Source organism: Notolepis coatsorum (genome assembly GCF_963971535.1).
Source record: "Notolepis coatsorum genome assembly, chromosome: 7".
Classification (NCBI taxonomy): Eukaryota; Metazoa; Chordata; class Actinopteri; order Aulopiformes; family Paralepididae; genus Notolepis; species Notolepis coatsorum.
Genome location: NC_140171.1, coordinates 26,987,366 through 27,001,576, shown reverse-complemented (window position 1 = coordinate 27,001,576; position 14,211 = coordinate 26,987,366). Strand labels below are relative to the sequence as shown.

Here is a 14,211-nt window from a genome sequence, read left to right as displayed (position 1 = left end):
AGGAGAATCGATTTTCAACTGGCGGCACGAGCGTGCATAAGTACACATATACTATCGATCATCTAGCGTTTATTTGAAAACTATTCATAAATAGGCAGACAAATGACAACGTTCTAGAATATTCCAGTAAAAGGCGATTATCATAGAATGTGTTGTTTTTTCTTCGAAAACGAGTGGTTTTCAAAATGCTATCAAACGGAAATGAAGCGATAAAAACACAATCTGCTTTGACAATGTTGACTGGAAAATGATTATTTGATAAGCGACGGGCAGATTAGACACATAGCCATAATTTAAAACATAGATTAGGCAATAATAACGTTAACATTGGAGCGGATTTGGGCACTCAAGGGGGTAAAAAGGAAAACCCGGACTGGCACTCAAAGTGTTAAATAGTAGCGCTGCCCGAGGCTGGGCACATGACACAGTCAATGCATTCCCAAATAATAGCGCTGCCCGAGGCTGGGCATATGATACAGTCAACGCATCCTTAAAACTGTATGGATTGAAATCTTATTTGAAAGGGCGAAATCAGTACTAATAGGCACAATCTATAGACCGCCAGAACACAGTGGCTTCTATGACACACTTGATGGGTGTTTAGCTGGGGTGGAGGGCGTAGAAAAAATGCTTATTGGGGACTGGAACACGGACATGCTACGTAAAGCAGCACCCATCTTCAAGGCCTTCAGTAGGCTTTGTGATCTGCACGGCATCAGCCAGCTAATCAACCAACCCACAAGGGTATGTGAATCTACCATTGACCTCATCCTGACCTCTGACAAGTCCAAGATCTCCAATAAAGGGGTTATAGCATGCGGGTTAAGTGATCATTATATGATATTCTGTACCCGCAAAAAGCTAAAGCAAAAGGCTGGCTGTCACAAAACAGTCACATCTAGAGACCTCAAAACCTACTCTAGCGAGGCCTTTAACCTTGAACTGGAGAGCCTGGACTGGTCAGATGAGCTCAATGGTACACTGGTTGAAGAAACCTGGCTTGGCTTCAAAACCAAATTCTCAACAATACTAAACAACATGGCCCCCCTAAGAACCACCAGGGTAAAAAATCGCGCTGAGACGTGGATGCACACTGAAATACTGACCGCTATGAAAGCCAGAGACAAAAAATGCTCTGAGTTTCGTAAAAGTCAGTCAAAGCTTACCAAAAGCACGAGCAGTGAACTCCAAGCCCACGTGACTGAACTCAAACTAGAAAGAAACAGACTAAGAAATGACGTAAACTCCATGATCAAAACTGCTAAAAAAAAATGTCATCAATGACAAAACTGAGGAAAACAAAAATAAACCATGTGAACTTTGGAAATTACTCAATAATCAACTAGGCTGCAGTAAAAAAATTAAAACCAGGTTCTCAAACATAAACATAAAGACGGACAACACGCTCATCACAGACAAGCTGGATGTAGCCAATTACTTAAACACTTTCTTCACAAACATAGCCACAACACTGGTAAACAAACTACCCTCCCACTCAGGGCAGTATGGGGTAGAACACATAGTAGCATACTACAAGAACCTAGGCGTCCACAAAGACGACTTCAAACTGGAAATGGTAACTACAGATGAGGTACTCAAAAAACTGAGCGCCCTCAAACCGAACAAGGCCACTGGCCATGACAACATCCCCTCCAAAATTCCTCAGAGACTCAGCAGCCGCCATCACCCCAGTCATCACACACATAATAAACCTCTCCATAAAACAGGGACACGTCCCCAAGGACTTCAAAATTGCGAGAGTAACACCCCTGCACAAAAAGGGCAGCAAATTAGACCCAGGCAACTACCGCCCTGTTTCTATCCTTACATCCATCTCGAAAGTCATGGAAAAAATAGTATACGAACAGGTCGAAAAGTACCTCGCGGAAAAAAATCTAATTTACGAATTCCAATCTGGCTTCAGAACATCCCACTCCACTGACACATGCCTTCTCTATTTGAACGACCACATCAAACAAAAGGTGGACGCGGGCAAATACTGCGGCATGGTTATGCTGGACCTACAAAAGGCCTTCGACACTGTCAATCACTCCATTCTGTTTGACAAGCTAAAAGCAATTGGTTTTGATAGTCTATCAGTGAGCTGGATACAATCCTACCTGGAGGGGAGAGAACAGATGGTGGAGGTAAACGGTACCCTATCCCCCCCCCCTCAAAGTGAGCTGTGGTGTTCCACAAGGAAGCATACTAGGACCGCTACTGTTCCTAATTTATGCAAATGACATGTCGTCAGCTTGTGACTGCAACTTGTTCCTGTTTGCGGACGACTCAGCCCTGCTGGTCTCTGACAAGAACAAGTTACAGGTTGAAAAAACCCTCAGCTCGGAACTAGGCAAAATCTGCATATGGCTCGCCGACAACAAACTATCATTACACATGGGCAAAACAGAGTCCATTCTCTTCGGTTCAAATAACAAACTCAGCAAGACCGACGGCTTCTCAGTTACAGTGGGTGACGATATTGTCACAAGGAAAGATGAAATTACCTAGCTGGGTTCCATCCTAGAGGCTAATCCTTCCTGTGACAAAATGGCATCCAATGTAATAAAAAAAGTCAACCAACGAACTCGATTCTTGTACCGGATCTCCTCTCTGGTAAACAAAAATACCCTGAAGACTCTGGCAGGAGCACTCATTCAAGGGTACTACGACTATGGTTGCACCTCATGGTACCAAAGCACCTCAAAGGCACTAAAAACCAAATTACAAACATCTCAAAACAAACTAGTCAGACTACTGCTTGACCTGACTCCTAGAACCCACCTCACCCCTGCCCACTTTGACAACCTAGGATGGCTTAGAGTAGACGACAGAGTACAGCAACTTGCAATGGGCCTGGTCTATAAGATACACTACACGACCAAGGTACCCATGTACATGTCAAAATACTTCCCAAAGGTCAGTGAATACCACAATCACAACACCAGAGGGAGCTCCACAAATCATGTTAAACCCAGATTCGGCTCAAACAAGGGACTAAACACGTTTCGCAATTATGCCACATCAATGTGGAACGCCCTACCCAAAACTGTAAAGGAATGTGAATCACTACCCACTTTCAAAAACACTCTCAAAGAACACCTACGGGAGACTGCAATTCGAAACTGGCCCCTACAAATGTCCTAACCCAGTTGTACAGTAAATGACCAATTTTGTATCACAAACAGTACTGTAATTGCAAATCTGGTATGTCATAAATGTATAGATGTAGCAGTACTGTCTACCTGTATGCCGTGTGTGTCATATATGTTATGATGAATTGAAAATGGGGGACCCTGATGTAAACAAGACGAAAGTCTTTCTCTGGTCTGCATCCCCTTAACAATTGTATTGAGCTGTACTGTACTGTACCCATTCTGCAATCTGTTAATAAACTTTTCAATCAATCAATCAAGCTTAGTGGCAATGCACCTGCACAGTCGCACACCCGGCAGCAACAGGGAAAATGCACAAAACACCCCCGGAACCTGACAAACAAGCCCAAAGCCAGGTAGGTAGATATAGAGAGAGAAAGAGAGAGAGAGATATAGAGAGAGAGAGAGAGAGAGCGCGAGAGAGAGAGAGGGATAGAGAGCGAGAGAGAGAGCGCGAGAGAGAGAGCAAGAGAGAGAGCGAGAGAGAAAGCAAGAGAGAGCGAGAGAGAGAGAGCAAGAGAGAGCGAGAGAGAGAGAGCAAGAGAGAGAGAGCGAGAGAGCGCAAGAGAGCAAGAGAGAGCGCGAGAGAGAGAGCGCGAGAGAGAGAGCGCGAGAGAGCAAGAGAGAGAGCGCGAGAGAGAGAGAGAGAGAGAGCGTGAGAGAGAGAGAGAGAGAGAGAGAGAGAGAGAGAGAGAGAGAGAGAGAGAGAGAGATCCACGGCGGGAACAGAGCAGACCGCACCAAAAACTCACCCTAACGCAGTCAGGTCCAAGAGGAAGGAGACGACCGTGGAGAAAGTTCACCAGTCCCATCATGATATTGTCCCCCCAGTTGGGATGAACCCGGGAGTCCGCTCCCAGTCCATCCGCCACACGTTAGCACCCGACAACGTAGCCAACACTAGCTATAGCCTGACTGAATGTTCCAACACGCAACAACTTTCATCCTCAGTCTATCCGCCGAACGTCCTCCCTGTCCCGGCACAACCCAATCATCACACCCGGTACCGACAAGCCCACGGCACGCGGCGCCATCTCCTCCGCTCCGATGCTGCACATCTGGTTTTCTTGGCCAAGACATCCACTCGCTCCAGTGGACAGCGCCGAATAGACCCTGTACCTGGCTGTACCCCCTCCCCTCGTGGATAATACCGGTCTTCTTCACATCTCTCTACCGACTACCAGACCGACGCCAACCAGCTCCCCCTTGTGGTAGTCCTCCCACCTCACGATGCTTTGCATAAAAGTAATTGAATGAAACCAATACTATATCTGCAGAGCCGCAGAGCCCGGAACACTATTCTACAAACGTGTCTAATGTGAAATATATAAGCATGTAAGCAAAACTAGATTTTAGGTCTGTGATGGAAAGTGATTGTTAACATTCTATTTATTTTTATTAAAAAAAGAAAAGAAAAATTGCGAGGCCCCCCTTCCCGCGAGGCCCTGTGCGACTGCACTGCTCGCACACCCCCTGAGGCGGCCCTGACTACTACTACTACTGCTTCTGCTGCTACTACTACTACTACTACTACTACTACTACTACTACTACTACTACTACTACTACTACTACTACTACTACTACTACTACTACTACTGCTGCTGCTGCTGCTGCTGCTGCTGCTGCTGCTGCTGCTGCTGCTGCTGCTGCTACTACTACTACTACTACTACTACTACTACTACTACTACTACTACTACTACTACTACTACTACTACTACTACTACTACTACTACTACTACTATTGCTACTACTAATATTAATGATAATAACAATACTACTACTACTAATAATAATATTACAAATTATGTAATATTGCTTTATTTATTAATCACAAAAGCTTTCCATCCTGCTGCCCCCCCCCTCTCCCCTTACAACAGTTAATCTCTTTAGCAGAAAGTGACTTGGAGACAAAGCAGGGAAGGACGGAAGAGATAAGAGAGATGGATGAGAAGAAGGGAAAAGAGGACGACGCCAGAAACCTGTCAGTGAGATTGCCGATCACGATGGCCCCGAGCATGACGCCCATGAAGAAGATGGTGGCGGTGTATCTGTTCATGCTTTTCCTGTCACAAACCAAGTCCCACTGTGTGGGGGAGAAAACACAGATGAGTGAAGGACAATAGAAGGATGGTGGTTTATTGTATGATTTATTTGGATGTATAATTCATTAAATGTAGCTCACCTCTGTGGCCAGAGTAGACTTGAACGTGGTGTTGTCAAACACCCATCCGTTAGGACACGGCACAACGGGCGGCAGACCAATTCTATTGGTGGAGTTGAACAGCAGGTGATACTGGGGCTCTCTGAACATCTGACAGGAGCTCGGAGTCCCATCCTCCTGCACTGGAATGCTGACGGCAAGTCTCTGTTCCTGGGTAAGATTCCCAAAAGTCCCTCCATCCTCCAGAGAGCTGAAGTTGCTGAAGTCACAGTGGTGAGAGGGTATGGCCGCGATGAAGTTGTTGAGCAGGAAGTTGAAGGGCAACGTGATACGAGGAATTACTAACAATAAGATGGTCCTCAATTGGAATCTCCCACAACCATCCACTTCTGCCAGAACGTCCTCAAATTTCATCCTGAAAACCTGTGATTGGGGCAAAAAAGGCCTTCCAATTCAGTATGAAGTTCAGGGACTGAAACGACGCACCCATGTACATGTCAAAATACTTCCCAAAGGTCAGTGAATACCACGATCACAACACCAGAGGGGACTCCACAAATCATGTTAAACCCAGATTCGGCTCAAACAAGGGACTAAACACGTTTCGCAATTATGCCACATCAATGTGGAACGCCCTACCCAAAACTGTAAAGGAATGTGAATCACTACCCACTTTCAAAAACACTCTCAAAGAACACCTATGGGAGACTGCAATTCGAAACTGGCCCCTGTAAATGTCTTAACCCAGTTGTACAGTAAATTACCAAGTATGGCTTTGTCAGTATTCCAATGTACAGTGTACAGTGTCCCCCCCCCCCACCCCAACCCCCCCCCCTCCAATGTACAGCCCCCACCCACCAACCCCACCCCACCCACCCAACCTCCTCCAATGTACAGTTTCTACGTCAAATGTATATACACTCTTTTTCTGGACACTTTTTGTATCACAAACAGTACTGTATTTGCAAATCTGATATGTCATAAATGTATAGATGTAGCAGTACTGTCTATCTGTATGTCATGTATGTCATATATTATGATGAATTGAAAATGGGGGACCCTGATGTAAACAAGACGAAAGTCTTTCTCTGGTCTGCATCCTCTTAACAATTGTATGTATTGAGCTGTACTGTACTGTACCCATTCTGCAATCTGTTAATAAACTTTTCAATCAATCAATCAAACCCGGCACACAATTCCCCATATGATTGAACATAACATGCTGCTTGTATGAAAGTGAATGAACAACATTTTGCACATTGCAACAATACTGTGACATCACAAATGTTCTAGAATGTTCTATTATGACATCATACTGTGACATCACAACGGAACATGTTTGAGTTCCAAATAATATGTATGGTAAGGCTGTCCCCGAAGCCTGTTTTTGGGATTCAAACTTTGTCAGGGTTTTTCGAACGGACGTTCGAACCTTCGTTTTTAATAAAAAATAAAATAATTATTATTATACATTTTTTCTTTTCTTTTTTTATCCTCAAACTAAATCCTCAATTTTAATAAAGTGATTAATCTGATTAAACGGACGTTCTAACCTTCGTTTTTAATTAAAAAAGTAAAATATTTTTTTTTAATTAATATCCTCACATAATGATTCATCTGATTAAATTAGTATTTTTTCATACAGTATTCAATATTGTCTGATTCAATATTAACATTCAGTATTCAATAGTGTCTGATTCAATATTAACATTCAAGTAGAACAGCTGGTAGCCGTTGTGACACTCACCCTTCATTGATGCACAATGAGGTCTTCTGAGAGAATTGTTGAATAGATACACAAATGTTCTATAATGTTCTATTATGACATCATAATCAGTACGGATATCCTCTTTCATTGGTCTATGTTGACCATGCCCCCATGGTTCGGCCCCTCCCCCTTCAGGGGATTTTGAACCGCTTGTCGTAGAGACTTGCGGGTTGTGCCATTGTACTCAGTAGGGATATCCTCTTTCATTGGTCTATGTTGACCATGCCCCCATGGTTCGGCCCCTCCCCCTTCAGGGGATTTTGAACCGCTTGTCGTAGAGACTTGCGGGTTGTGCCATTGTACTCAGTAGGGATATCCTCTTTCATTGGCCTATGTTGACCACGCCCCCATGGTTCGGCTCCTCCCCCTTCAGGGGATGCCGCGTTCACGTTACGTGGGAAGAAGCGGAAGAACCAGATGACATCTCGTTGCTACAACTAGGAAGCCTTCACGCGTTGAACTCGACGAAACGCCCACATCCAAGATGGCGATCGTAAGATCAGCGTTATTTTTGGCGCTCCTTATTGTTATAATAAAATATTTTACCATCAACCGATATTATCATCTCCTTCTGAAAGACATTGAAGAGCAAAGGAAACAAAGATGGTAACCTAAACTATTGCAAAATCATAACTATCGAATTCTCAACACATATGTCTATGCTATTATTTGGATTACTTTAGGCTTATGTGTAAATCACCACTATTTCTATCAATGACCCCGTTTTTGTAGGTCCGTTATTGCCTGCATAGTCAGAGAGAGAGAGGCCCCTGGGATCCTGAAGTCGGGCATTGCATGGCGGCTGATTTTGGATGTGGACGACAACACTTTCAAGCGACATCTGAGACTAACGAGACACCAGTTCAACCAGTACCTGGACCTTTTAAAGCAAAGAGGACTGGATGAAGTCGCTGGCACAGGAGGGGGAACAGAGAGGGTTCCTTTAGTTAAAAAGGTTGTACTTTTTCTGTGGTACCTGGCAAATGAAAATTCAATCAGGGAATTGTCTGATACATTTGACCTGTCTCAAGGAGCTGCACACAAAGTTCTAATACAAGTGTTGGATAAAACATGTGAATTGGGTAGTGTCTTCATAAGGTGGCCAAATGACCGTGCCAAACAAACCAGTGCAGAAAAGTTTAGGAGAGTATGTAGCACTAATGGTATAATTGGAGCAATAGATGTCATATTAAAATCCAAAGACCCAATGTTAGAGGAATGGACTACCTAAACAGGAAGGGTTTTTACTCCATTCTGCTGCAGGGGATAGTGGATGAATGTGGGCAGTTCATAAACATTTTTATTGGAGCACCTGGCAAGGTGCATGATGTGAGAGTTCTAAGGTCCTCCACCTTCTTTTCAGAATAGAAGGATAAAATGGGACAATACACGCTGTTTACATCGGCAATATGTATCCCTTTATTCTCACACCCAAGCGAGACAATGGCGTGCTGAGTGAGGAAGACCAGCATAATAACACTCGGTTATGCCAGGGTCGAGTTGTGGTTGAGCAAACTTTCGGACGGTTAAAATGTAGATGGAGGCGGTTACGCAGTATTCAAAATACAAAACTAGACATTATTGTCAAACTTATTCTAGCTGCATGCACACTGCATAATATGTGCTCTGTTGGGGTTGCTAGGCGATGCGAGGACCATCCTGATGGATGTCCTAGAGTGGAGGATGAAAATGACTAGAGTGAAGCTGGCAGTGATAAACACGTACTTGTTATAAGAGTAAGTAACACTACAGCTGATAGGATAAACCACATACCAGGGGCACAACAACTATAGCAAACATCATTTTGAAAGAATAACCTTGCTTTATTGTTAAAATAAGAATAAAATGTTCTGTTCTTCTAAAGTATTTATACATTAACATTCTGTGTCTTTCTGTGAGTGCTATTTCAGCATGCACAACAATGCAAGTAAAAAAAAAAAGCAAAACTAACTTCTGCTATTGCTTTTTATTTTATACAAAAATACAAAACATTTATTGTCACATTAACATTCTGTGTCTTTCTATGAGTGCTATTTCAACATGCACAACAATGCATAACATAGCAGCATTGGCAGGCCTACAATTTCAACATGCACAACAATGCATGTAAAAAAATGCTTTTTTTTTAAGATACAAAAACCCCAAAGTGCTATTTCAAGTTTCAACATGCACAACAATGCATAACATATGCATAACATAGCAGCATTGGCAGGCCTACATTATCTCCAAGAAGGAAGCCATAACATTTTCAAAAGATGTCTGCGGTTTGACACCATTTGACCCAAGATCTCCTCATGTCGCTTCTGACTTGCCCCCTCGGAGTCTCTCAGCAGTTGTAGGAGGGCATCATCCTCTGCAGCTAGCCCTTTGTGCTTGTGAGGACAGCTGACTCCAGGGGCTGGGGTGGCTGTGGGTGGCTGACTGTGGGTGTTCCCAATGCTTCCTCGGGGCGCCGAATCTCAACCCCGTCAGCAGAGGCCACAACAGGAAAGAAGATGTCATGCTGCCCCCTAAAAGAAGATCATTCATCTCATTGTAAAACTGAAACCTCGTTGCGCCTTTTCCTGTGGTTTTATTGTTATCTACAACCTTCTTGTACCCATCTTCAAGAGTGCTCCACTTCCTTGCTACCCTGTCTGGGTGGAACTGCTGCTGAAACCGAGCAGACAGTTTTGCAGCAATTTCCATCCAGAGCTGATTCTTTTTTCCCCTTAGCCATTCTGACTCTAGTGTTTAATTCAGCAATTGATTTAGGTAAGTCATCCTCCTCTGCTTCTAAATGTTGGCGCATTAGGTCAATCAAATACAGAGTTTGATCTCTATTGAATCCATCATGCACTGGCAGTGGGGCTGGCAGTGGGGCTGTGGGGCTGTGGGGGTGACTCCGCTTGTGGAAGGTTCAGGCGTCTTCCTTTCACTTGGACTCTCTCCTTCGCATACCTGCTCCCTGTCTTTTGGCTGCTCTTTTTCTGGCTCACAAAGTCCTATATTAATAAACAGGATATCAATGAAAAACGAAATGTCATAGGCTACATCAAAACATGTCTAATTGTAAAACACATCTGACTGTAATAACATTATCAACCACACAAAATAAATAATGCTAATAAAATGTAGAGCTAATGAATCATGTCGAATTTACCTGGTATTCCTCTTTCAGCTGGACACAACTGTACCAGGATAGGCAATGCCTTGTCCACCTGGGATCTCCAGGAGCCTGGTACAACGATGCTGTAAAGGGTGCATTCGTACTCTTATCGAAGAAAAGCCTAATTTCGGCATCCACAAACACTGAGCAGGCGCCCCGACCGAACTGTAGGGGTCGCTGTCCACAACGCCCAGGACCCACCCGCCAGCTTTCCCACCCTCTAATACTGCCAATTGTATTAGTGTGAACGGCCAGCCAAGCTGGTGACAACGCCGGGAGCTGGATTCGAACACACGAATCCAGCATCTCCGGCGTTGGTGACGAATGCAATCTCCGCTACGCCACCTGACCGCCCCGCTCATTGGTCTATGATAACCACTCCCCCAATCCTTAGGCCACACCCCATTAGGCCACACCCCCGTTTTGTATATTTTGAACCGTTTGTCATAGAGACTCGCAAGAGACCCTCTCCCGTTGGCCGGCGGTGCACAGGCATCACCCACACTTTCACAATTTCCCGTGCGGAATTGTCTAGTTATTATTATATTTTATATTACTATATTGTACTGTACTGTGAATCTATGTGTAGACACCTGAATATGTCTAACAATAATTCAATGTGTCTAACTCTAATTCCTTGTACTCTACTGTGTTCATGATAACGTTGTGTAACTCGCTGACCCGTCTTGATTCTCCATATCCTAATATTGACATTTAGTAGTGGGACATGGCGCTGGACTGTCGCCAGGGGGAGCTGGTGCGACGTTGGGCTGGCAAAGGACAGGTGAGGAAGAGACTGACATGAAGGAGGAGCTAGATACACAGGACGCTCTCTTCTTCCAATTCCAGTGAAGCAAGCAGACGTGTGGACTAAGAGCTCCTGATAATAAAGACACGCGAACTACGACTTCTGCCACAGGGTGGGATAGTAACGTCGTATGCAAAAGTTTAGCTTCCCAGTATAGTGCTTAGGGTACGTTTGAACCAAGAAGAAGACGTTCTACTGCCGGACTGTGCTGTGGATATTCCACGCGCTGCGTTTAGGAATGTATAGGCGAAAGACTAGGGGGTCGCACTGACCAAAGCTTAGCTTCAAGTATAGGCCTGTTAGCCCAGTTAGCTCACGCGTCGCTCCACCGTCTCCCAGCCGCGCAGCGAACACCGCAGCAGACGTCGCTGGACTGCACCCGCCTCCAACATTCTCCTAGCCGACCGCCAGTCCAGCTATTCGCCTGCCTAACGTCAGCCCAGCCAGCCCCCTTGCTATCACAGGTGACAACCACGGGACCGTTCGACGGCCATCTCGCGTCACACACATTCGTTACGGGAGCAGGCCAGCACTCGGCTGGTACACTCACACCAGGTACTGTTAGCGCTCCAAGCGCTCTGGAACATTATCGGCGAACATTCTCCTTTTCGAGAGCATGCCCTCTAAGGGCAAAGAGAATAAATACTTTGAGCTGGCACGTGCACCAGTGACTAGGGGCGCCCCAACGTTTGTTGTTTTAGGTAATGCCGGCTTAGATAGGCTTTTTGTTTCAACTGTGGGCCCACTTAATTTTCTGGTTACATGTGTTGTGTGGTCGAGTTGTGTAAACAGCACTTATGAGGGGAGCTCCAGTAGCTCACCACGTACCGCGAGTGCTATTTCAGCGCCGTGGACAACCGCGCTCGCGCGGATCTGGGGCTGAGCGCGTTCGAATCCCGGACGGCAGCCGTGCCTTTCCCAGAGTGTCTTTCCCCCCATCTGAACCCTTTCAGCCTGCTTCTGTCGGTCGAACTTGACCAAGTATGAATGCGAAGAAAAAGCGATAAACGCTAAAAAGAACCAGCTGACTGGTCAAAGTAAAAAAAAAAAAAAAAAAAAAAAAACAGCACTTATGCACCTTAATGATTGTTCCAATTCCATAGCTCACGGAGCTTGCCGCCTACCTCCCTCCGTACTGTTCAATGAAAAGAGTATTAACCCATACGGGGACTTGTTGATTAATGTGAATCGCGAAATCCAAGTGTCATGCATAGTGCGTTGTGGTAAACCTGCATGTCATATTTCCAGTAAAGGGAGAGGCGGACAATTGGAATCACTGTGTGCGTGTGGATTACTGAGCATTACTGTCTAACCCCTTTTCGGTGAATATTAACGGTGCATTATTGTTTAACCCCTTTTATCCACGGCCTATGTTTAATTGGGGCAGGTGTTCTGTACAGGTCTCCACCCGTCAACAAGGAAAGGTACTGCTTTGGGGAGAAATTATATCATCTATCACTACTGCCACCGGGGGTGAGAGGGTGTGGGACGTATTAGGGGAAGTGTGGGTGTTTGGGGAATTACTACAGTCGCCCTGGAGGGCGAGAAGGACCAGTGTATAACCCCTAGGTTAGTAAATCCTAGGCCCCATCCGCTCCCTCTGCTAAATCCCAATTCTAATACCCCTACACTACAGTCGGGGACTCAGCCGGACCCAGATCTGCTGTGCTCCCACTACCTGGTAGGGTGACCAGGTGTCCCCCTTTTGGTTGTACTGTCCCACCATTTGACCAAATGTCCCGCGTCCCTCATATTGAGAGGATGTCCCTCTTTTCGAAGCCAAAAAAAAACATGCGTCTAAAAGCCCCTCCCTACAGACAGTAAACGTAGCAACCCGCCTCTTGTCCACACACATTGCTCTGATTGGTTATAGTACTTTAGCGCACTGCTTGCCTGCTTGTGACGTGACTGAGTCGTGACGCTACCTCATATCGCAGATCTGATTGGTTATAGTAATTTAGCGCACTGCTCTGCTCGTGAGAGTTGAACTTGTGACGCTACCTCATATCGCAAATCTGATTGGTCAAAAAACAACAACATTACAAGCGAACTAGTTCAAGATGGAAAGCAGTAAAAAGAAACGGACCTGCAGTTACAACCAAGACTGGCAAACGACACATGACTGGGTGAGGCAGATGGCAGGCAATCCGCAGCAGGCTTTCTGTGTTTTGTGTCATAGTTCGTTTTCAATTGCGCATGGAGGAGAATACGACTTGAAGCGCCACAGTGGACGTCAGTCTCACTTGAAAGTGGTTCACCAAAAAGAAACATCCAGATCTATGGATACGTTTCTTTTTAAACCAAACAATGATAGCCAGACAGACAAGGTCACTGCAGCTGAGATAACAAGTGTCTATCACACAGTACAACACTCCCATTCATACAGGTCAGCCGACTGTGGTATGAAACTAGCTCCTGTCATTTTGCCAGACTCAGTTATTCTAATAAAAAAAATTACATTATCTATCTGTCCCACTTTGTCCCACCAAAATCTTACTGTTGTCCCACTTTGTCCCACCAAAATCTTACTGTTGTCCCACTTTTGGACTTTTTGCATCTGGTCACCCTACTACCTGGTGACAGCTCATATCCACTCTCATAAAGTAGGGATAATCCACCCTTCTACATATGCATCCCCCACCCTGTACCCCCCCCCCCCCCCCATGCTGCCCTGACACCTGAATTTCCCCTAGGGGATCAATAAAGGATTATATTATCTTATCTTATCTTAAATCTGCAATCTATGATAGCACCTTTGCTTTTGTTATTTGATCGTGATCTCTTCCTCCACAGATGATGTCAGAATTCAGACGTCTAGATGTTCAGCAGTGGATGGATCAGTAGTGTAGTGCATTGTGTTGATCAGAATCCTTACAGTATCCCAAAACAGACCATCACAAGCAATTCAGTGCTTCACTAAAAATCATGTGTATGCTGTAGTATTGCCAGGGGTGCAGTCGTAATATCAGAACTGCCTCTACACTGTTTAAATGACGCCACATGCACGCGCGCGCATGCACATACATGTTCCCTCGCGTGTGCACAGAACAGATGATTATTATGCATAAATAGTAGGAAACATGTTTGTATAGGAAATTACTAGTTTTAGTTTAGTTTTTGTAAACATTGCCTTGAAATAGAGAAGCTGAAAAAGGTAGCAGGATGTAGC

At 44.9% G+C, this 14,211-nt stretch overlaps 1 protein-coding gene across 1 annotated transcript in view; it reads right to left on the bottom strand.

The window, feature by feature from the left end:
* Positions 1 to 5,732, bottom strand: part of LOC311231592 (solute carrier family 22 member 6-like) — a gene marked incomplete at both ends in the record, with an annotated part of 35,297 nt that extends 29,565 nt beyond the window's left edge. The window contains 2 exons of the mRNA XM_084318220.1: positions 5,137 to 5,240; positions 5,340 to 5,732. Coding sequence (XP_084174346.1) covers positions 5,137 to 5,240; positions 5,340 to 5,732 — 497 coding nt within the window. The remainder of the gene's footprint in view (positions 1 to 5,136; positions 5,241 to 5,339) is intronic.
* Positions 5,733 to 14,211: the final 8,479 nt, after the last annotated feature.